We start from the raw sequence: 23,562 nt of genomic DNA, 5'->3' as shown, positions 1-23,562 counted from the left end.
GTAATGTGTGCTTTGAGCTTTAGTAAAGTTTCTTTTATAAATGTGGATGCCCTTGCATTTGGAGCATAGATGTTCAGTGTTGATAGTTCATCTTGGTGAATTTTTGATGAGTATGAAGAATCCTTCCTTATCTTTTTACAATAACTTTTGGTTGAAAGCTGATTTTACTCGATATTAGAATGGCTACTCAGGCTTATTTCTAGGGAACATTTGATTGGAAAATTTTTTTCCCAGCCTTTTACTCTGAGGTAGTAACTGCTTTTGTCACTGAGGTGCATTTTTCATATGCAGCAAAATGCTTGGTCCTGTTTATATATCCTGTCTATTAGTCTAGTCTTTTATTGAAGAGTTGAGTCCATTAATGTTAAGAGATATTAAGGAATAGTTATTGTTGCTTCACATTATTTTTTAGTTAGGGGTGGAATCGTGTTTGTGTGGGTATCTTTTTGGGTTTGTTTTGGTTTCTGGCTTTTAGAGAAATCTGGCTGTAATTCGGATAGGTTTGCCTTTATATGTTACTTGACCTTTTTCCCTTACTGCTTTTAAAATTCTTTCGTTCCATGCATTTTTGTTTGAAGATTACATTTTTTTGCTTTGTTTAGGGTGTAGTTTCCCTCCTTTTGTTGGAATTTTCTATTTATTATCCTTTGTAGGGTTGAATTTGTTGAAAGATATTGTGTAAATTTGTTTTTGTCATGGGCTATCTTGGTTTCTCCATTTATGTTAGTTGAGAGTTTTGCTGGGTATAGTAGCTTGGTCTGGCATTTGTGTTTTCTTAGTATTTGTATGACATCTGCCCACGATCTTCTGACTTTTAGAGTCTCTGATGAGGAATCTGGTGTAATTCTGATAGGTCTGCCTTTATATGTTACTTGACCTTTTTCTCTTACTGCTTTTAATATTCTTTCTTTGTTTCGTGCATTTGGTATTTTGATTATTATGTGATGGGAGAAATTTCTCTTCTGGGCCAATCTATTTGGCTTCTTGTATGTTTATGGGCATATCTTTCTTTAGGTTAGGGAAGTTTTCTTCTATAATTTTGTTGAAGATATTTATTGGCCCTTTGAGTTGGGAATCTTCACTCTCTTCTATACCTGTTTTCCTTAGGGTTGGTCTTCTCATTGTGTCCTGGATTTCCTGCATGTTTTGGGTTAGGAATTTCTTGCATTTTGCATTTTGACTGTTGTCTTCATGTTTTCTATGGTATCTTCTGTCTCTGAGATTCTTCTATCTCTTGTATTCTGTTGGTGATGCGTATTCCAATGACTCCTTATCTCTTTCCTAGATTTCTATCTCCATGGGTTTCTCCCTTTGTTATTTCTTTATTGTTTCTATTTTCATTTTCAGACCCTGAATAGTTTTGTTCATTTTCTTCACCTGTTTGGTTGTGTTTTCCTTTAATTATTTAAGGTATTTTTGTGTTTCCTCTTTAAGGGTTTCTACCTGTTTACCTGTGTTGTCCTGTATCTCTTTAATGGAGTTATTTATGTCCTTCTTAAAGTACTCTATCATCAAAAAAAAAAAAAGTACTCTATCATCATCATGAGATGTGATTTTTTTTAAAAAATTACCATTTTCAAAAATAAATAAATCATTCCCTTTCTAAGAAGAAATCATTTGTGTTTATTTACTCATAGAAATATTTTGTTAGTTTTTAACTTAGATTTTGCTCTAAGAGAGAGAATGCCTCACTTTGATACAGATAATGTGATAAATGCTTATCTCTGAAGAGATACATACAAATTGACAGGTGTTTTGATGTCCATAAAGGGTAGCATAGAAACATAAAAATGGCCTCTGTTGGACATGGTATCAATCTCTTGGGGGAAAGCCTTGTTACTCATGTTCTGTTTTGCTGGTTTAAAAAGGCTTAGCTGTTTTTCCAAGACACTGCACATGACTAAAATAACATCGGCACAGCATAATGGGGTAGGCAGAAAAGGTAACTGAGGTTAGAGGATAGAGAAGGGGTGCATTGTGAGGGCTGTGAGGTGAGCATCTCTACATTGCAACCCACAGGAAAGCTGTGCTTTGTCACCCTAGCTGAGAGACTCTGGATTTAAAAATAAATGTGTCATGTATTTTCCCATTTGTTGGCTTTTTTTTCCCCCCAAGTGAATATTTAAAAAGTCATTTTCTTAGATTCTGACTTTGGACTTACAGTTGACAGTATTACCTGATTCTTAAAAGTTAATGGGGCTGTTTTCACTCTTTTGCAGGGGATGTCTAAAAAGAAAATGTCTCAATTTATATCAGTTTATACGCTTGACACTTTTCATTTAAATGGAATGCTGTTCTGCTGTGCCTGCAGCTACATCCACAGAGGTGGGACTCTCTTCCGTTAACCCTGTATCTGAGGCAGGGTGCTCCTGTCCTTGCTGGGGAGTCCAGCCTTGGCACCAGCCAAGAGTCTCTCTCTCAGAGTCTGAACCTAGCTGCTCTCACAGTGCCCACAGGTATATTTAAAGGTACCGTTTATGTTCTTATCCTGAGTCTACTCTTTCCTAATTACATTAAGTGCTTACAGTGTAGCAATTATATCCCAATAGAGAAATATGAAAAAAAAAAAGCCCAAAACTAAGAAAAGGAAAAGGGGAAAGATGGAAAATTGTTACTATCTTAAATTGACTTAAAGAAGATTAAAGAGGTTGTGGTTTTCATTTGATATCAGTGAGACTTTTTTTTTTAACCTATTTTTTCCCATAACTATCCTATCCCTCCAAATGAACAATTTTCACGGCTCCTAGCTGGGGCTAGTTTTTGTTTGTTTGTTTGTTTTATTTTGTTTTGTTTTAAATCATGCTCTACTGAGGTTCCTTCTGAAGTGAGCTCTCCTATGTTGTTTTTACAGAGGCTTCCCTTTTTTCCTTCCTGCTGCTTTCCCACATTTTCAAACGGCTCCTGTGTTTAGCGCAGCCTCTGTGGGCCTCCGGCAGGGTCAGCAGTGTCCAGCTGCTACCGAGTTGAGCCAATTACTCTCTCCACAGTCTTTCCTGAAAACCGCCTTACCCAGAACAGCACGGGCCACTTCCTCAACACAGGGGCTTCTGCAGCCCTCTCGGAATGGACAGCCTGACCTTTCTGCCTGTCCTACCAGATTTTCAGTGTTTATTACGGGGGTCCCACGTGCGTCTCGACCACTCTTACTCTTCTGCTTGACTCACTTTACCCAGCTTTAAGCAAACCGATGACTATAAAATAGAACTGGTTCATCTCTAATTTAAATCGGGGGAGTCCCGGAATGCAACTTCCTTTTTATTTCTGACGATAAAGCCTCAAAAGTAATTTTTTTTCCTGCTTGATTATTTATTCAGTTTTAGAGCTAGACTTCAGGAAATAACTCTAACCAGCATTCATCTTAACCATTTCACAAAAATTTTATCCATTGTTCCTGCAAAAAACCAGGACCACCGTGTAAATCAATTTTAGGAAGCGGTTTGTAGCACTTTGGGTTATCATCTCAATTGAGTTGGCGCTCAGAATGGTTGTGACCTCAGTTCCTCTGCCCTCCTCATGACTGACAGACACCTTGTCGGCCAGGTGTGGAGTCCTTCTCCTCGAAGCCCTCTTGTTCTGCTCAAGAAATGCCCTTGGATAAGACAAGTTTATGGAGTACTCGACTTTTGTTTGTTTTGGAGGCGGGTAAAGGTACAAACGCCTGTGCAGGACGGGGAGTCAGAGGACAACTTGTGGAGTCTATTGTCCTCTACCATCATGTGGGACCTGGGGATTCAACTTGACCTTTTCCCTGCTGAGCTATCTCACAGGCCAAGTACGCTAAAAATTAAAATCCTTTCCATCTACTTCTCCCTACCCTTTCTCAGCTTCGGCAGTTGAGGCTTCTACCCTAGAGTTCACAAATAGGTCAAAGACTTTATGCAAATTCTGTGACTGTGATGATAGTCATTATTCTAAGAGAAGGACTTGGTGGTCATCAGATTCCTAAACTACCTGTACACCCAAATGATTACGTGTATTCTAGGGATTGGTGTTAAAGGTTTTATTGCTAATGTAAGAGTAATATCTCATAAATTACACCCAGCGCAGGGAATAAACTGTGGTGTTCATGCCTTAGAGCACGGTTTATGTTTATAGGCATGATCTTGCCTGCTTCCCCCTGAGATGTTTCTGCCGACAGGTTTCTGAAGCTCTGAACGATTTATCCAGCATGAACTGCAGATATCACCCCATCATGGTAAATCTTCAAGCACAGTCACAGGATCTAGAGTGTTGGAGTGAGATTCATGGCCCTTGAGCGTTCAGGTCTCCTCAAATATTGTGAAATATGCTAAAGAATTCTTTAAAAATCTCTCCATGAATATTACTAAAGGTCTGTCTGTGGATACAGCTCAGTGGGGCAGTGCTCACGCATCGATAAAGCTTGATCTCCAGCTGGGCAGAAACGAAACAAAATAAACAGATAAAAAAAATCGAAACAAAACAAACTCTCCACATTGTTAAGTCTTTTCCTTTTTAAAATATCTTTTGCCCCATTGACCTAATGGACAGTTCATGATGGTATCACAGAGATACTCCGAAGTAGAATAAACTCTCTTGAAAAACAAAATGGTTTTAAAGTCTAAATTGAAACAACCCCAAATATGAAGCAGGCAGCATATTACACAGTGAGTCAGGGTCTCAGCTTTAAGAGCAAAGTTCAATTTGGATAATTGGATGCTTTAATTTTAGAAAATCTACAAGAGAAAATTGTGTGTGTGTGTATGTGTGTGTGTGTATGTGTGTGTGTGTGTATGTGTGTATGTGTGTATGTGTCTGTGTCTGTGTGTGTGTGTGTGTGTGTGTGTGTGTGTGTGTGTGTGTAGGGGGAGTCTCTACAAATGCCATGTCCAGTGAAGTAACAATCTGCTGGAGGGAGAAAGGGAATCCAGTTCAACATGGCTTAGTTACCTGCTTTTGGTTCAAACTTTTACAGTCTGATGCCAGGTAGTTTATTTTAGACATATTTAAGCACAGTATAATTTTTGAAAAAAGGTTTTCAATTTCATGCATACAATAAAGCTTACGGTGTGACTTCATTGAAACTCTTTTGCAAGTACACGTGACCTCTTCTGTAAGATGGGTTCTATAGCTTAAGGACCTAGGGGAAGATCTTATGTGCTTTTGGTTATACAGATAGCATAGAGGTCCCCAAGCTATACAGCACATGTGACATTTCCCCTAAGCATGAGCTTTACTCACTGAGAGACCATGCTCAAGATAAAGGTTTAGGGAGGAAGAGTCTGGGATAAACATTATTATTATCTGGGGGTTTCTGGTATGGCCTATTGGACAGATAGCGCAGATGACCCATTAACTGCATCCACTCCCAGCCTGCTAGGCAGAAAAGAGGTATATACATCCTTTCCATTAAGACAAGCCTCAATGTTCAACATTCCTAGTAAACAGAAATGTATACATTAACGAAAATGTAAAATTGCTGTTCAAAAGCTAAGAAGGGTTGGGCTGGTGTGAGCTCAGTGATAGAGCAGATGTTTACCGTACAATATCAATTCCCAGCGCTGACAGAAAAAAAAAAAAAGATAGATGACTTTCCCTGCTGAAAATCAAGACTTTCATTGGTGTCTCTGTTACCATCACACTGTTGCTTGTAAGAAAGGCATGTGCATGCTACAGTTTGATGAAAGCCTCACTCGCCACTAATTTAAGCAGCCTTGCAGGTGCTGAGGTTATCCACTGCTGTAGAGCTCCTGCTGATCTTTCCATGTAGTCCATGATTACAGATTTTAAATGGCACTTGTGAATCTGGGAGACCTGCCATTCTCCGAGGAGTAATAACTTTGCAATACACTGATGGCCACAGTGGCTTATGTGGTCCTTCTTACTTATTCCCTCTACAAATAGTTCCATTTCACTTTCCCTAGCATAAGCACCAGGCATCATCCTTGTTGAGACATTCTCTAGTGACTTGGTCTTCAGTTAGTTACCATGCTCTCAATCTGTGGTAGAAATTGGAAAGTAACTGGGGACAGGGGAGAAGGTGTGAAATAATTGATGAGAGCCCAGGTAGAATAAAGAAAATGTGAAGAAATGATTTAGGAAAAAAGATTTTACCCCCAATATAAGTGTTACACTTGCTTTTTGTGTATTCACAGTATCTATTTTTTTGGTCCATGCCATCATCCAAAAGGACATCAAAATTCTGTTGGACTTATCTGTTATAAAGTATAAAAGGATAAAAACACTCACAACGATGTTCTCTAATAAGGTGACAAGGTCATGTATATGTTCCAGCAGCGTGTGTGTGTGTGTGTGTGTGTGTTGTACTTCCACTTACTGAAGTGGAGAAACAAATGATGATAATGATAAAATGGCGTGGCCTGAATGCTATCCTGTCCTGAAATTTCTTCTACAAGCAGGCACTTCTGTAAAGATTTTATTTCACAGGTAGAATACTGTGACTCTTTGCCAGAACATCACATGAATGGCTTCTAGCTGAGTACTTACCAGAGTGCTTCAGAATCCTCATGAGAAGGTTTCTGCTCTCTGGATTTCCCCGAGCAGTCTGCTTTTCCAAACTCACATCAGAATGGCCTATTAGTCATTGCTTACAACCTTCTAGCACTTTTTAAGTTGATATCCTCAAATCTTCCATATTTCTCACACCAACCAACTCTAAAGGCCATCAAACAATGTTCATCACAGCAACCTCAGTATCAGTTTCCTGTATTAGTGGGTTGTGTTGCTGCCTCAAAATAGCTGATGCAACCGTTTAGAAAAGAAAGGGTTTCGGCTCATGGTTGGAGAAGACGGTCCAGCATGGTTGAGAAGGTGTTGGTGTGGGTGGGAGGCAGCTGGGTACATCGCATCTGCAGTCGGGGAGTAGGCACTTGGCTTTCTTCTTACTTCAACAAATCATTATTTTTTTATACTAATAAATGAGTATTCTACAAATGTTGTGCTACTTAGTTTATTCATACTATTCTAGACAGTGTTTTTATATAGACAGCTGATAATAAAAAAGTTCAAATCATTTTTGCACGTTTCTTTAAAATTCTTTTACAAGTGTGTGTAAGTGGCGGGGTGCGTAAGTAAAGATTAAAGGGTTAAAGGCAATCTTGTAATTCCTTGTAGTTCCCTCCGACATGTGAGCTCCTAGGAATCGAACTCATGGATTTAGAGTTGACAACAGGCGCTCTTACCTGCTGCGTCTTTGAGTTGACTGCACATGTTGAATTCTTGAAGTATATCAAACACAGACTATATTTAAGAACACTTTTGATATTTAAAGAAAAGACTGGAGACATATCTTGTTATTTTCTTTTACTGAGCAGCCTCTGCATTGGTTTCAACTTTCTGAAGTAACCACACTATACCTGTAACTCTTCTTCTGAAGGAAAGGGGTACAATTAGTGGGATTTTCTTCTTGCATAAATTGTGACAGAACCATTGATATAAATATCTATTTAATTTGTCTCTCTCTCTCTCTCTCTCTCTCTCTCTCTCTCTGTGTGTGTGTGTGTGTGTGTGTGTGTGTGTGTGTGTGTGTGTGTGCAGTGTTGTGAAAATCTAATTTAGTAACAAATAATTTAATTATGCTTGCATTTTGGGAATCTCTCTTTCTCGGGATTACAAAAGTCTTGGGGGAAGAGAAGGCAACATTTTTTCACCAAATGTGGTGTTCGTTACTTACCCACAGCTTTGCATTTTTGTGAATGCATGGAAGGACCAAACAGTTAAAAGGCAAAGCAGCCACTCAGTGTTTGAGCTTGGGGAGAAGAATGGAAAAGGAACGAAGCGCCTGTTTAGGCATGATCTTAGAATGACTAAATCCAAGTACGCAAAGTGCTACGGGGTCAATTAAAATGAGTGTGCGAGGTCAGTGAGCAATAAGCCATAGATGTGAAACAGTAATTAGGGTTTGCTGAAAACAAGAAAGGAACACTTTGTTTCAAGTCTGTTTACTGGGCTTCCAGTGGACACGCAGTTCAGGGAAAGGTGGTATGACTGACTTTTATATAATCTACATAATGTAACACAACCCCCTTTCCTTTGTTCAATAACTTCCTGTCACTTCTGCACTTGTGGCCTCCAACTTGGCTTATAAAATTGGAATGTAGCTGTTGATTTTAGTTCGATGTCGCTGTGAGATGCATTCCGCTATCCACACGATATTTCTCATCTCCTGCTCCTTCAACTTCACATAGGCATAAAACACACCATAATGGAATTGCCTGTTGAATGCCAGCACATTCATCTGTACCTAGGGAAGGAAAAAGACGACACGGACTATCAGTTTGTCTACAACATACTACATTTATGAAGTAATGAAGAAACTAGAAATGGCCTCTGCTTCCATAGTACTGATTTGTTCTTAAGTAGTAGGCAAGTTGGACCAATAGTGGGATCAGAGGAAACAGCATGTATTAAGGAAGTGTCACACAGACAAATGTCGAAAGTGTCAACGGACAAAGTAAGTTTATGGACTCATATGGTAGGCTTCGCATCCTAGCAGAAAGGTGCGTTTGGGAAATGTATGTTTAACTTTGCAGTATTATTTATCTGGCTTTCAGTTGGTGGGCTAGCCTCATTTAGGTAAAGTATCCCTTCTTGGCCACAACTTCAAAAAAGGTTGTGGAGGTGTTTAAGGCTGTCTACCTCTCAGAGCAATGCGACAGTGTACTGGAATCCAGACTGACATTGTGAGCTTTTAATGGTGGTCTGTAGCCACAGTCCATGCAGCTGCACTGCTTTGTTCTTCAAAATTAAGTAAGCAAAAGAAAATTAAATTTTTTAAAACTAGAATAAAGTTGGAAATGGAGCAGGTCTTTCACTTAGTTCCACTTTGACTTTAGGATGGAAAAGACGCACACCGGGCACGCAGCCCACCAAGCTGCGTGCGCAGAAGTACTCAGTCCACCATGCTGCGCAGAAGAGATGCGCAGGCCCTTACGCTGCGCAGAAGAGGTGCGCAGCACCTGATGCTGCTCTGCTCACCTTAAGCAACACAGTCAGAAGTGGAGGCTGACTCTGTAGACACTTGTGTTTCTTGCAAGGAGTAGCTTCATTGACTGTCCCTTTGTTGTGCTGCTACAGTCTGTGTAGTTTTTAAAGATCCCTAATATGTTGGATCCTTTGCCTTGTTTCTACTTCTTTCTGTGGAGGTAGACTGTTGGAAAATGCCTAATATCTAGGAACAAAGTTCCCAAGCTGCAAGTGGCGATAACCCAACATTGACCTCTGGTTCTTACTTAATTTCAACCAATAGGCACAGGTAGGCCACTGGTTTCAGTCAAGTGAAAAATAATAGAAAATTTATCTAGAATTGTAGAAACAAACTTGATTAGGAAGAATAAATTTTTTCTTCTTTAAATAATATAGTCGCCAAGGACCTGAGAACAATTGATTAAGTAATCTGGACTTTTTTTAGGGAAAGGGAATAATCTCTGGGTTGCCATATGAATAATTCCCACGTGGATGCAGCTATACCTGCATTTTAACTATGGAAAAACCTTTCTTGCAGATTCCGTGAATGAGGGAATGAGGGGAAACTTTACTAACTATGCAAAAGCCACTTCTACAGCTCCCACTAAGCACAACTCTTCACAAGACAATTTATGTGAAACTATACATAGCCGCAGGGCTCTGGCACTATATGGAAGTGAAAATATGCAATACTTACGGAAAAGCATCAATTGTCCCGATAAACTATATAAAGAAACTCCAAGTGAGGAAATAGTTTATGATAACAACAATGACAATAACAACAACAGCAGCAGCAGCAGCAGCAGCACATAAATGATAACGTTTTCACTTCTGTCATACCTCTCGCTCATAGAAAACATCTTCCAGTGTCTTTCCCCCGCTGCCACCTACGGCCTCAAACAAAGGCTTGTAAACCTTAAAAACAAAGATGAGAGTTTAAATGTAAAGGATTCTTCAGGTTTTACAAACGCATGTGAATATATCTTCTTAGCAATGTAGATATTGCTAGTGTGTGTGTGTGTGTGTGTGTGTGTGTGTGTGTGTGCGCGCGCGCGCACGTGTGCGCGCTTTAAAGAAAATTTGTAACTGAAGGCCTGAATGCTTTTGGTTAGGCCTTTGACTTTCTGACATCCCCGCACCCTTCAAAATATCCAAACAACCAAAGCGATGGTTAAAATTTCCCCTTTCTCACTTTCTCACGTACTCAAGGATACAAGTACAAGGCAAAAGCTACATTTTTCTCGTTGTACATTAACATTTTCACACATAAATGCATCGGACTCAATGAACTCTTACAGTTTGACCAGTATAGGTTTGTGAATTCCTTGAGATGACAACTAATAACGCCTCAAGGAATTTCAAGTGCAGAAGGTGTGGAAACTGGGGAGAAGCCCAATTCTTAATATTATAGGGAAGAGTTGCCCTCAGTTATAGGTGGCATCCTTAGGAGGGTTATATATAGGATTTGCTGGATTTCTCCTAGAAAAACACAGAAACCCACAAGGAAACACCAGTGTCAATTTTTACGCTGAGGCTGTGAAAAGCAGGTGATATGTGTGACTACCCACAAGGCTGAGGAGGTGGGACCTGGGTGAGAAGAATAACCATGTATGTGTGGAGATCTCCATGCTGTCTGAGAGTGCTGAATGCAGGAGCAGGGAGAGCGAGCCAACGGTTCTGTTCGTCTCCCAGTTTCTGCCATTAAGCAAAGGGGCTGGGAAAAACCACACACATCCCATATTCTCTTGTCGTCTCTCTAGCTATTCCGCCCTGACTCTTGTTTCCCCAGTGGGTACTTGAAAGGAGCACTGGGGTCAGGCTCTTTTATATAGTTTTGACATGAACTCCCACTTCTAGAAGCTCGCCTTGGCCTCTTGGGAAAGTTGCTTTAAAAGGTACTTCAAGAAGTGCTCAGCTAACCACTCCTGGGAGATTTAAACAAGGGCTTTCTTGGCAGGATTCTTAAAAGACACCAGCTTGGACGGGAAACTTGAAGCGTTTCTCTGGGAGGCATAATTACTGCAAGAGGCTCTGCCTGCTGCCATCTGGGAGTAACTTTGGATGAGGTGTCTAAATGGATGTGTGAGCTTCTAAAGGGCCCGTGCTGAAGTAATACAAGGCACTCAGGGTGCTGGCGAAGTGACTTACTCCGTAATTGTCTGCCACTCTCTTCATCTGCTCAAAGTCTTCGGCTTGGGCTAACAGCCGCAGTCCCTCCGGATAGAGCTTGCCGCAGGTGGGGAAGAGGGTCTCCCTGTCTTCTTTGCTCAGCTCAGTGCCAAATGAGTTCAGAGTGATGATTAAAGCGCGTCTGTCGGCCTCAAACTGAACGCGAGAGACATAAGGTAGCAAAGCTCATCATCGTTCACAGTACAAGCTACACGCAGAATTGCATTTCTGAAGTGATCTACTGTCCATGTCTAATTACAAAGTGGGCATGCGTCACTGTCCCTTTAGTCTCCTCTTGAAAGGGAGAAATTTGTTTGCTGGAGGAAGCTGTGCAGCCCTGGGACAGCCTATGGCTCTTGAAACCCTCCACAAAGCTTTCTTTCCCAGGTTGCTCGCAATGAGTAGCCACTCGCAAGTTGTTTTCATGTATGTTACCAGAGTCACCGACGTATTTTCCATAAAGGTGGGAATCATGCCAGGATCATGCAGCCATGGAGGGAGTAAGGCAATGTGAGTGACTATGTCTGCCGGGGTGTGTGAACAGCAAAAGCGCGCATCTCTCCATGATACCAAGCCCTTCTCGTTGTTCCTGCCGCCATAGCTGGTATCGTTGTTACTGTGTGAGATGCTGAGGATCTGACGTAGGGGCCTTATGCACGTCACACTGGCTCTACCATAAATCCCTAGCCCTATTTATTCATTTTATGTCATTAAACTTTATACTTTACACCATCTGTATTTTCATGATTTGGATTTTTTTTTTGGATTTGGATTTTTTTTTATGACCTGGCACCTCTGATTCTGTAGCCGAGAATCCCGTGTTTTGGGGTGATTTGTCTTCCTTGCGAGGCCGGATTCCTTAGGATCCTTAAGTAGGTCAGTGTGCACTCATGACCTGTGCTCATGAACACTGTAGGCCACTGAATAGTCCTGTTTCCTGCACTCGTGCTTTCTTAAGATTTCTTTCCTATTCCTTTGTTCTTCATGTTTCTGCTTCCTCTCAGTTTTTCTCAGATCTACATTAACTATTCCATCTTCCTCTTTTTTATTGTGAAAATATTTTATATTTATACTATATTTATATATTATTTATATAATAGTATATAGTATATAATTTATTATTTATATAATAATTATATTTATATATAGTATACTATATATTGTGTATGTATCTATATGGTATACATGTATTTACCTTTTAACCCACTGGTTGTCCTATACACAAACGGGTATGGGGCCATCCACTGGGGTATGGGGAACCTACCAATAGCCACATCACACTCTTACAGAAAAATAGCTCCTCCAGTAGCCACATCAACTGCCAACAGTTCACAAATGATCTTATGCAGGACTATACAGGTAACTACAACTGTTGTACGTTCATGTGTGTAACCGGTACGTCATGTCCAGTTGAAAGCATCTCACAGGATCCTCCCCATCCTCTGCCTCTTACTACTTTCTTCCCAGGCCCTTTTTCACTCCCTCAAGGGCCCTACCTTTTATGCAGGCTGTTGGCCTTTGGACTTAAGAATTCTTCAAGTTGTTGAAATACTTTGTACTTACTATGTCATTTGAAGTCTGTCCCTGTATTTTTCCACTTCTTCCTCTTAACTCTTGGAAGGATCATGTCTTTTTTTTTTTTTAATCCATTGCTCATTTCTGGACTCGATGCCTGTCACAGAGGAGTATTCTAGCTATCTATTGAATCTAACAGAACAGTCTGTTTGATTTCATCGCTTTTGAATTTCCTACAATATTTGCTACAGTGGTGCTACTCGAAGTCATGGCTCAGTAGCTTTGACGTCAATGGGGAAAATGCAGAATCTCAAGCCATAGTCTAAAGTTGGAACCAATGGAACGACAGTCTGCTCTTCAACAAGAATCCACGGCTGTTCACCAGCACAAGAAAGCTGAAAAGACTGGCTCTGTGCTGTCCTTCATTACTTCCCACACTTACTAGCTAGTGACAAAGCTAGGCTTGCAACAGCTTTAATGGAATGCTTCTGTTAGAACAGGTGTTTCTTATCATCGCAGAGTGAGTGCTCCCACTGGTCCTTTTGATTAGTCTCATGGAAATTATGGGTGGGTCAGAAGCAGGGTAGCCTTATTTGGAAGCAAAAGCAGTTACAATCTGGCTCCTGCATATAACCGGTCTTGTAAATCATTTTGGAACTTCCAGGGAAAAGAGAAGAAATGAAAGCAGGATTGTTCATGACAATAAGAATCCTTGAAGTAAACAGCATGTGGGTAGCTGTCTCAGTTATTCTTTCTAGTTGTAAGATGTTAGAATTTTAAGGAGAGAAATATGACGGGCTAAGCAGTGTTGCAGGCATCAAGACAGCAGAGACCTCATCAGAGGAGACTGCTGCTCGAGGGAGTGTGGGGCATTTGGAAGATGGTCACAGATTAAACTTAGGGATAAGTAAGCAAGTGGAACACTAAATAAACAGGTAGATGGGGAAAAGTCAGGCTGAGAAAAGAAGACTTTGAACATAATGGTTTGTCCGAATAATCCATTCATTTCTTATGCTTCGCCTTTGTTACTAGTTTATTTCTTAGCTTGTAAGCACACGTTCCATTCCATACCCCTGCAGGCTGATATAATACCTACACTGAAGGGGAAGGGGTGTTCCCACAAAGAGCCTGCTTTTTTCATAGCACATTCTTCTATTTCCTGCCTATTTGGATGTTTGCTTTTGAATTCTTTTTATAATTTAATGTTCTTTTTCCCTTGAGTTTGAAAGCTCTTGGCATGCACGCGGAGCCTCATAGGGAAAATGACTATAATTTTAAAAGTTTAAAAACATGCTCTTTGATTATCTCTAAGCAAAGTCTGACACAACTTGAGATTATAGGAGAAGCTCCTCTTTCTCCTCTCTCTTCCTCCTCTCTCTTTATATTCTCTTCTGTTCTGCATTTTCTCTCCCTCTTCTGCAGGGCTGGGTTTTAAACCTGGAGATCTCTGCCTTCTAGATAAACACTCTCCCTCTGAGCTACATTCCCAACTCTTCAATGCTCTCCTCTACTACAGCAAGTTTTTTTTGAGGTCTCCCATCAACTGACATTCAAGACCACATATATGGACTATTATAAGTTGTAGTGCTCCGAAGCTGCAGAATTATGAAGAGGCCAAGTATGTGATCTTCAGCTCACGTAAAACTGACTACTCTCATCTGAGCTTATCTTTAGAAATGTAGTAATTGCTTGCCCTGTGGAGCTGATATTTCTATGTAAATGTATAAAGATAGTTCTATGCGATTGGTATTATTGGAGTAGGGAAGAAAACACAAGAACACTAGGTATATAGTAGTCAAATTTTTCTACTGATAACCATTTTTTCCAAAACACTATTGAGAATTGCAGAGGCATACTAATTGTATATTCTTGTTATTACAGGTAGTGCAGTAGAATATTACTTATGAATTAATATGTTTTTATACACAAAAGAGCTATGGGTGTTGAAGCAATATGCCACCTTAGATAAGTATATAAGGACTGAATCCAAGCTGTCAGGCTCAAGTCCTGACATTGACTTTTACTACTAATATGTCTCTAGGGATGTGTTTAGCCATTTGTGTGCCTCAGTGGACTCCTTTGAAAGATAGGCTCTAAAATATCAGTCTTTAAGTCCTAGGGAGTTCATTTATACAAAGCACTAGCATAACAATCTAGCACATGGTAATGTTAAGTTTTGGATTTCCGTCCTTTTCTTTTAAGTGCTCATGGTGGTTTAAATAAGAATGGCCTCTATAGGCTCAGATATTTGAGTGCTTACTCACCAGAGAGTAGTACTATTTGAAAAGAATTAGGAGGTGTGGTCTTGTTGAAGGAACTGTGTCACAGGAATTGGGCTTTAAGGTTTCAAAAGCCTGTGTCAAGCCTAGTGTCTCTGTCTGTCTCTGCCTGTGGATCAGGATGTAGTTCTCAGCTACTGCTCTAGCATCTGTCTGCATGCCGCCATGATTCCTGTCACGATGACAATGGACTAAACCTTGGAAACTGTAAGCAGACGCCCAATTTAAATCTTTCTCTAATAGTTGCCTTGGTTACATCTCTGCACAGCAGTAGAACACCGACCAAGATAGTGCTGAAGATTGAATGCAGGACCTCATGCACTTGTGTTTGGTAAGGGTGCTACAACTGAGCTGTGCCCATGGGACAGTGTTGTCTGGTAAGAGTCATAAGGTTATAGGTTTTATGAAAACTTTTATGTTACATATTCCTGGGCATAGATCGACACACTGTTACTAAACCTACAGAATTATACCAACTGGAAAGTGCAGTTTGGAACTATGGATGAAATGGTAAGCAGTTAATTCTATGCGAGGAGAGAAAACCACTGCTGAAGATTCCTTTATTCTTCATTATATAACCAGCATGTCCAGGAGAGACCAGCTCACTTGTCACATTGCGTTATGAAAAAAAAATGTTTTTATTTGTTAAATTCCCACTTCATAATATATTATAGCAAAACACATTTTTATACTTTTTCAGACATGGGTAAAATTTTTATTTCAAGGGCTGCTTGTCTTTAAACATTTCAGCAAGGAATAACAAAGGAACTTTAACTATAAAATTGAAATGAGTATATATTTTGAGAACGAATTAGATCAAAAGCAGTTTCAGAATTGGATTGAAAATATATGCAAATGCCACCTGTAATTTTTTTTTCTTTTTGCTTAAAGGATAGTGCTTAATAGACTTTGCTTGAAACCAGAAGTCCATTTTTTTTTTAAAAAAAAAAAAGAGAGAATAGAAATATTCCCTAGATAGGACTTAGTTTCAAAGGGCAAAATAAGGATTCAGAAAACATGAAAGTGGTATTCCTTTCATTTGTCAAGAGGATTAGAAGGTCATGGTGAAATGTCTGTTAAATACAATCTGGGATGAACACCAGCCTCCCTTGATGTCCACCCAATCTCCCATGCACTTAGATGTCAACCTTCTGTCAAGAGGACCTCTGAGCATGCATGGGATCTTTGACGATACAAAGAAACTGTAAAAGGATGCAACATCAACTCTGGGGATGTGGATGTGGAGTTACACACATAATCGAATTCCTGCTATTGTGTGTTTTAAACTATATTCTTCCTGCTGGAGGCTGGCATGGTAGAGGGCTGCCGAGCGAGGCTTTGTTTAAAGTCTGTAAAAGGATTACGCCACTGTGAGTAGACATGATGGACTGCAGCAGGGTTTCCTGCTCCGCAGTGTTCCCTCCTTGGAGCAAATCTGAGTGGATATTATAATCTACCAGGTGTGAGTAGTACACAAAATGTTTACTGAATTGTAACCTGCTTTCTACATGTCTGTCGGCATGAATCATAACCACTCCTTGATAGTCATTTTGTTTGGTTGTTTTGTGCATTGCTAGAAATGGAGCCCAAATCCCTTAGGTTCACCCACCTAGTTACGATGCTAGCTTCTAAGAAAGCAGTACTCTTAAGACATCAAATGACATCCCGGATTGAATTTTCAAGTAACTTCTAGGATAAAAAAAACCCCAAAGACAGAGCCAAAGGATCCTTCTTACCTCAAGAATGGGACACATAACTTCTGCTGTGACATCACCGTGATCCTTGCAGAATTTGTAGAATGCCTCGAGGTAAGACTTGGAAAAAAGGGAGATGAGATTTTTAACAATGAAATGAGTAATTTTCCTTCTGGAAACTTCTAGGTCATCTTTTCCTAGCTTATAAAATGCTTTACTGGAAACTGAATTGTTTCTACCATAGGATATTCTATAGTGAATTTAATAGGAATTTAATATTCCCATGGCCAGACTGAAAAAGAACTCCATAAAAGAACAAAACTGCACTTATCGCAATGTCTAATTATTTAACGATCACGTTTGTACTGTTCTTGGATTATTTTATGTAGTTGATTCCAGCTATTCTAACAAGAGTGCCAAGTCCTTCTCTGAGCTCTGTAAATGATTTAATGACTCTGATATTAAATCTTGTAAGACATGTTGGCTTTGACTGTGAGAATACATCTAGGTTGTAAGGTTAGACTGCCTGTGTTTGCATTCCAGCTCTAATACTCAACTAAATCATTACTAAGTTGTTTCTGCAAACGAAAGCCTTGTCTCTCCATCTTCCTTAGGTTGATATGATGAACAAGGTTGCACAAATCTTATAGCTTTGCTACTAGACTTTAAGATTCATGAATTGCTTATAGGACTTATAACAGGACACTATGTTCTGTTGGTTATGTCTCAGGAATGCCTCCTTATAGCTCAAGTGTCTCTTTACAGAATGAAAGGCTGCATATAATAAAATAATATTGAGAGGACCATGTATTTGAGCTTAATACACTCTTTTCATACATAGTAGTGCATGTTAGTTTATGACTGTGTACACTAGCATATTTTGCTCAGCTTATAATATACAGTTTACTCTGTATGTAATGGTGGCAATACAATTCAGACAATCAGATTATGCAGTGTTATATATGACATAGAATCTGCTAGTTGGTAATGCTGGCATGGGCTTAATTATCTGTACTATTTTTATGTACAGATAATTATAAGATGCAGAAACAAGATCTACAGCAGAGACAGACACAATAAACAGAATGCCTACCGCATATGCCAGTTGCCTTTGATATAAGTTTTCTCACATATTTATCTACCCATTTACCATTATCCTTATATCCTATCCCACACATTGGACAAAGAACAAAGAATACAGAAGAATAGGATATGCTATTTATTCTTAAAAATCTTGCTAGGTAGGAGAAACTGACATACATGCATATAAACTAAAAAAAAAAAAGAAAAAAAACAATAGAGGTGATATTCCAAATAGGCATGATTTAATAATTGCAGAAGTTGGCCAACGAACTAAGTTTGTTAATAATGAACTCCAACTCTATTATATTATGCAATCAAGAAAAATACATTTGGGAAAACCATTACCTTGTATAGTTTATTGCGCAGTAATTCAATATTCAGTTCATCAAGAGTATTTTCAGACATACAATCTTGGAAGAATGGAGCTGAAAGAAAAAGGCTATAAATCACAAGAGAGTACAAACCTGATATTCATCAACCATTTACTGTGTGTGAACCCTAGACATTGCTTGCTATTCCAAACAGCAGATACACATTACCTTATTTAATCTTCACAGTACCTTGAAAATAGTCACTGAAGGCTAACTTTTTGAAATTCCTTATATCCTATCCTTATAACAATATTTACCATCTGTACCTTAGTTTATACCAGGCTCATTGTTTTACTAAAACTATGTTTAGACTCATTTTCGAACCTGTTACCCTGCAATATAAAGTGAGGGTGTTGGGGTAAACTAAATTACCCAAGTCATTGTACAGGGACCGGCAGAGCACAGCTTCCTATTCACAGCTCATTCATTCCAGACCGGCCTGGTTTCCATGAGGCTATACTACCTGAGCCTCAGATACAGAAAGGTGACCCAGATACAGAAAGGCTTTTTAACTTATCTCTTTGAAGGGAAACATTTTGATTCAGAGCATAGGTTCATGTATAGTGCATGTTCTTAGCATGAAAAAATACCCTATGTTTAACCCTGCTCTCTAAATTATTTATTTTATTTTGGTTTTTATATTTTTATCTAAATGGGTATTTTGCCTATAAAATACACTGTATTTTTTGTGTATGCCCAGTGCCTTCAGAGGAGAGGTTGTTGGCTCCCCACCAAATGCAGTTACAGATAGTTTGAGGCACTGTGTGAGTACTTAGGAATCAAACCCAGGTCCTCCAGAACGGCTGCCAGTGCTGACTGATGAGACATTTCATTTTTTTTGAGGGGGGATACTTTTTAATTTATTTCAAATGTTAGCCTTTTACCAGTGTACCCTCCAGAAACCCGCTATCTCCCCCTGCTTTTGACAGTGCCCCCCAACCCAACCACCCACTTGTCCCACCTTCCCACCCTGGCATTCCCCTACACTGGGGCATCAAGCCTTAGCAGGTCCAAGGGCCTCTCCTCCCATTGATGCCGGACAAGGCCATCCTCTGCTACATATATGACTGGAGCCATCCCAAGAGTTTGGGATGGTTGTTTAGTCCCTGGAAGCTCTGGAGTGTCTGGTTGGTTGATATTGTTGTTCTTACGGGGTTGAAAATCCCTTCAGCTCCCCCTGCTCCCCAAATTAAAAATAAAGCTACTTTGCTGATGATCAACAATGAATTGCTACCATTCTAGATTTCCTGACAGTAATAGACAATGCATGAAAACTTCCCCTTTAACATTTTGAACAATGACATTTTTATCAGCACCAAATTATAATGAAATTAAGTCATCTCATAACTGATCTAGATAATTTCATAGAAGCTCCCAAGTGGCTCATAACAATGACATTTCTAAACTTCTTAAAACAAAATGCTCCCTAGATATGACCCGAATTAGTAAGAGTTTAATATGAAAGGATAAAGAACTAATTGTGTAAAACACAGAAAGGAAACCAATAGTTTGAAACCTCACAAGTTCATTTAATTTCTATGACCTCGTAGAAAGCATAAGGATTTGGAAGTTGGGATATAAGCCCCATCCCCTTCCCTAATTTGAATGATTATCAGTGACAAATACCAGATCGCCTCACTTGCCTTCCTCTGAGAAATGAGAATGTAAGGTTATCCTAACTTTATCTGTTTTTCTGCTTGTGCGTTTATGTATATTTCTGTACATGTATACCTGTATGAGTGGGTGCCCATACGTGTGTGTGTGTGTGTGTGTGTGTGTGTGTGTGTGTGTGTGTGTGTATACAAGTGGAAGTCAAGGGAAACTTTAGGTGTCATTCCTTAAGAACCACACCCCGTGTTTTTGTGATAGAGTCTCTTACTGGCCTAAAGCATGTCAAGTCTCAGCCATCTAGCAAGACCTATGGCTCTCTGTCATTGCAGTGCTGGGATTAGAGAAATGTGCCACAACACTTGTGTTTTCTTCAAGGGTTCTGAGGCTCAAATTCAAAGCTGTTATGCCTGCAGGACAAGTGCTTTACCAATTGAGCAATGACCCTAGGCCTAGAGGCTTCTTTTTGCTGTGTTGTGTTCTTTGTTTTCAGGAAGCAGGGTCTCTCTGTGTAACTGGACTCCCAACTTCCTGCCTTAGCCTTCCACATATGTATGTATGTGCCACCACGTCCAGCTCAGATATCCTGCACACAGCTATGAATCTGAATAGTATAGAACTACATCCATACACATGTTGCATGTTGAAGGTGTGTTTTCTAATGACTCTGCTCCCATGCACAGGCCATTTCACAAATAAGTATTCATACCCAATGGTGTTTCAACCAGCACAGCCTTGAAGAGCTCTGAGGCGCTCTCTGCAATGTTGACGGCTTCCATCTCAGTGAAACGGCCCAATGGGTGACACTTGGCTAGAACTTCTTTCAGGGATTTCTTTTGCAATGCCCCATTCATCAGTAGAATTATGTTGTCTATCATATAGCTGCACCTGGAATAGTACTCAAATGTTAGAAAAACAGTGCTGAACGGTGTGGTGATTTGTAGCTGAGCCCACAGGTTAGACTCCCTGGGATGGCATTCAGGCTGAAATTTAAAGAAGGAGTGGATTTTGTGACATAAAGGGTAAAGATCTGGGGACGTGAGTGTTTCAAGGTAGAAGGAAGGATATTTGAAAAAGAATAACACACACACACACACACACACACACACACACACACACACACACACACACTTGACCACTGGGGCAGGCCCAAGTCTGCTCATGCTGGATCATGCTGGATAGCGCTTTGGTCTTAAGAACAATGTTGGATGCTGAATGCTTCACCTACAGGGCATATGGTTGTGTCACAGTCTCTGTGTTCAATATTAAAATGGTGGAAGAATATACCTGTAGAATATATGCTTTTCGAAAATTAGTTTACTTGATCTAGGTAAAAATCACTGTAATGTTGATTCTGTCATTATCTCCAGAGGCCCAAATGGATGCAAAAGTAGCCCATGAGAGTGGCTATGGCTAAGAAGTGGGACAGCTGAGAGCCAAACTCATACAGTCTGTTGTAGGATACTACTTCTTAATCCTTATATTATGCTGTTTTTAGTGTTTAGGACCACAAGTAAATTAGGGACTCTTAGAAGAGAAGAGACAGTGTGGGAAGAAGATGGTGTCAGTGTATACAGATATTTTGGACAGAATGAATTATACCCAAGAAGATGATAGAAAGCTTCAGAAGTGTAACCTAAGACAGCTAGAGGCAGGAAGAGGGCAAGTTAAAGGTAGAAGGCAAAGCGTTGACAGGGATTAAGCTCACTCCCTAGAGAGCATATATGCTGGCTTGTTTTATGTCCACTTTACACAGTCTAGAGTCATCTAAGAGGAAGGATCCTTAATTAGGAAAAGTACTTCCATAAGACTGGGCTATAGGCAAACCTGTAGGACATTCTGTTAATTACTGATTGATGTGGAAGGGCTGTCCCTGGCTGGAGGTCTTGAGTTCTGTAAGAAAGCAGGCTAAGTAAACAAGTAAGCAGCATCCCTCTTTGGCCTCTGCATCAGCACCTGCCTCCAGTCCCTGCTCAGTTTGAGTTACTGCCCTAGCTTCCCTCATTGACTGACGTTCAGGATATGTAAGACAAATAAACCCTTTCCTATCTTCATTACTTCTTATCACAGTGTTTTTTTCAAAGCACTAGACACTCTAAGACAGTATGTAAAGTGTTCCCCTTGTAAACTATAGAAGTCTCCTTACCATTCAAGAGCTGAAGGGTATGGACTAGAATGGCCAGAAGAGAGCCAGGACAGTGAATTCCAACAGGCTCTAAAAAGTTATAAGGAGATGTCATTGAACACAGGCATATTAAGGTAGACACTGACATAGGCATCCATAGGCTATAGGTACTAAGAGTCCATCTGAGATAGTAAAAGCACTCAGTAGGTATGCTTGTGGGAGCGTAAAAGAAGAAAGGCAGGCAGAGCCTGATACGTATATGTTTAAAGAAATGGGAAAAGAGAAGGCGAGAGAGAGAGAGAGAGAGAGAGAGAGAGAGAGAGAGAGAGAGAGAGAGAGATCGTTCATATTTGTTTCAGCTGAGAGAGAAGAAATGGTATGCAATGCCAAGGGGAAAGAAGCAGTGGAGAGAATGAGGTGGCAGATTGGAGGAGGGAGGGGACAGTCCACTGATGAATTGACAGAGGCCCTCTAGTTTAACAGTGGTGGAAGACTGCATCATTGCCACCATATAGATTTGAAAAGTGAGATACTTCGTTACAGATTTCACTGAACCTGAATAGTTGGAAATGCTATTGCTGGAGCTCAGTGCATGGTTTACAGGCTCACTGAGCACCAATTCATTTCCATTTGGAAGAGCAAAGTCTTCTTCGCTCTGGTAAGTCTACGGTCTACCCCACTGAGAATTCTAACTAGCGTTCTTGAAGAAGACAATTATCCCCTTCATTAAAAGCACTTGACTATAAAGTTTCTTTACCTCCCAAACAGCGGTACCACATTTAGACTTTGTGAAATTTTAGAATCCACTTTATCTGTTGAAAACGATTCCAGCATGGTTTTATTTACTTAACTGTCCCTCTAAGCTCAAAAGAAATTACCCGATAAAGGGTTTGTTGTCACTTAGTAGTCCTTGGTAAGCTTTGGGCACTTGATGTTCCCCTCAGCACCTCTGAAATGTAAGAGCATATGCACAGATGACATTGTCCAGCTTAAGTCAGTGGTATGAAGAAGATTTGCCTACATGTTGTGGGCTTCAGAAGGTCCGGACATGTGTGTATTACATGTGCGTATGTTTCCACTACGACAGAAGTTGGCTTAATATTAAAAAAAAAAAAAAAAAGACAAGGGTAGTACTGATTGAATTGAGCTTTATTTCAACTTCCTTTTTTGAGTGGACTTATTTCTCAGATGGGACCATAACACCAGTTCTCCTAGTGTCCTTTAGGAAATGAATGATTGGGAGGTATCACTTTCCTGTCCCCTCCTTCACTCCTTGTTCTCATTACACAACATATACCAGGTTCATCAACACCATCAACCCTTGGACATGGGACATTCATCAAATGACAGACTACTTTCTCTAGCCATAATATCTATAAAGCTCCCTGGCGGTGAATATGGTGGCTAGCTACAAGAGGCCTGGTTATCTATTTAGTTCAAACTCCCACTTTAGATAATTTTGCTCATACGTACTGTAGTAGCCAGGATCAGTACCTACTCAGGTGGAGTAATGTTCAGTTCTACTCATGGTCTATGCCAATATCCCCATTTTTAGTCCCTTTCTACATAATACCCTCTGGTATTAGCATCTGGGAAAATCATGAAAACACCTAAAATCATGTTATAATCATTCAATTTCAAAACCACTTTAAGTTGTTAAAAGTAGGTTTTAGGTCGGGCACGGTGGAACACACCTCTAATGCTACTAGGTCATGAAGTGAAGGGGCCACACAGGTTTGAGGCCAAGTTGAGCCAGAGAGTGAGACCCTACTTCA

At 40.0% G+C, this 23,562-nt stretch overlaps 1 protein-coding gene across 1 annotated transcript in view; it reads right to left on the bottom strand.

The window, feature by feature from the left end:
• Window positions 1-7,903: 7,903 nt before the first annotated feature.
• Window positions 7,904-23,562, bottom strand: part of Atp6v0d2 (ATPase H+ transporting V0 subunit d2) — a 46,900-nt gene continuing 31,241 nt past the window's right edge. Inside the window, exons 3-8 of the mRNA XM_032890356.1 lie at window positions 20,372-20,550; window positions 18,029-18,108; window positions 16,643-16,720; window positions 11,092-11,268; window positions 9,784-9,858; window positions 7,904-8,221 (exon numbers count right to left, since the gene is read on the bottom strand). Of these exons, the coding sequence (XP_032746247.1) occupies window positions 8,060-8,221; window positions 9,784-9,858; window positions 11,092-11,268; window positions 16,643-16,720; window positions 18,029-18,108; window positions 20,372-20,550 (751 nt within the window). The 3' untranslated portion in view covers window positions 7,904-8,059. The remainder of the gene's footprint in view (window positions 8,222-9,783; window positions 9,859-11,091; window positions 11,269-16,642; window positions 16,721-18,028; window positions 18,109-20,371; window positions 20,551-23,562) is intronic.

Source organism: Rattus rattus, chromosome 1 (genome assembly GCF_011064425.1).
Source record: "Rattus rattus isolate New Zealand chromosome 1, Rrattus_CSIRO_v1, whole genome shotgun sequence".
In the NCBI taxonomy this organism is placed as follows: domain Eukaryota; kingdom Metazoa; phylum Chordata; class Mammalia; order Rodentia; family Muridae; genus Rattus; species Rattus rattus.
This window is presented reverse-complemented; position numbering and strand designations above follow the sequence as displayed.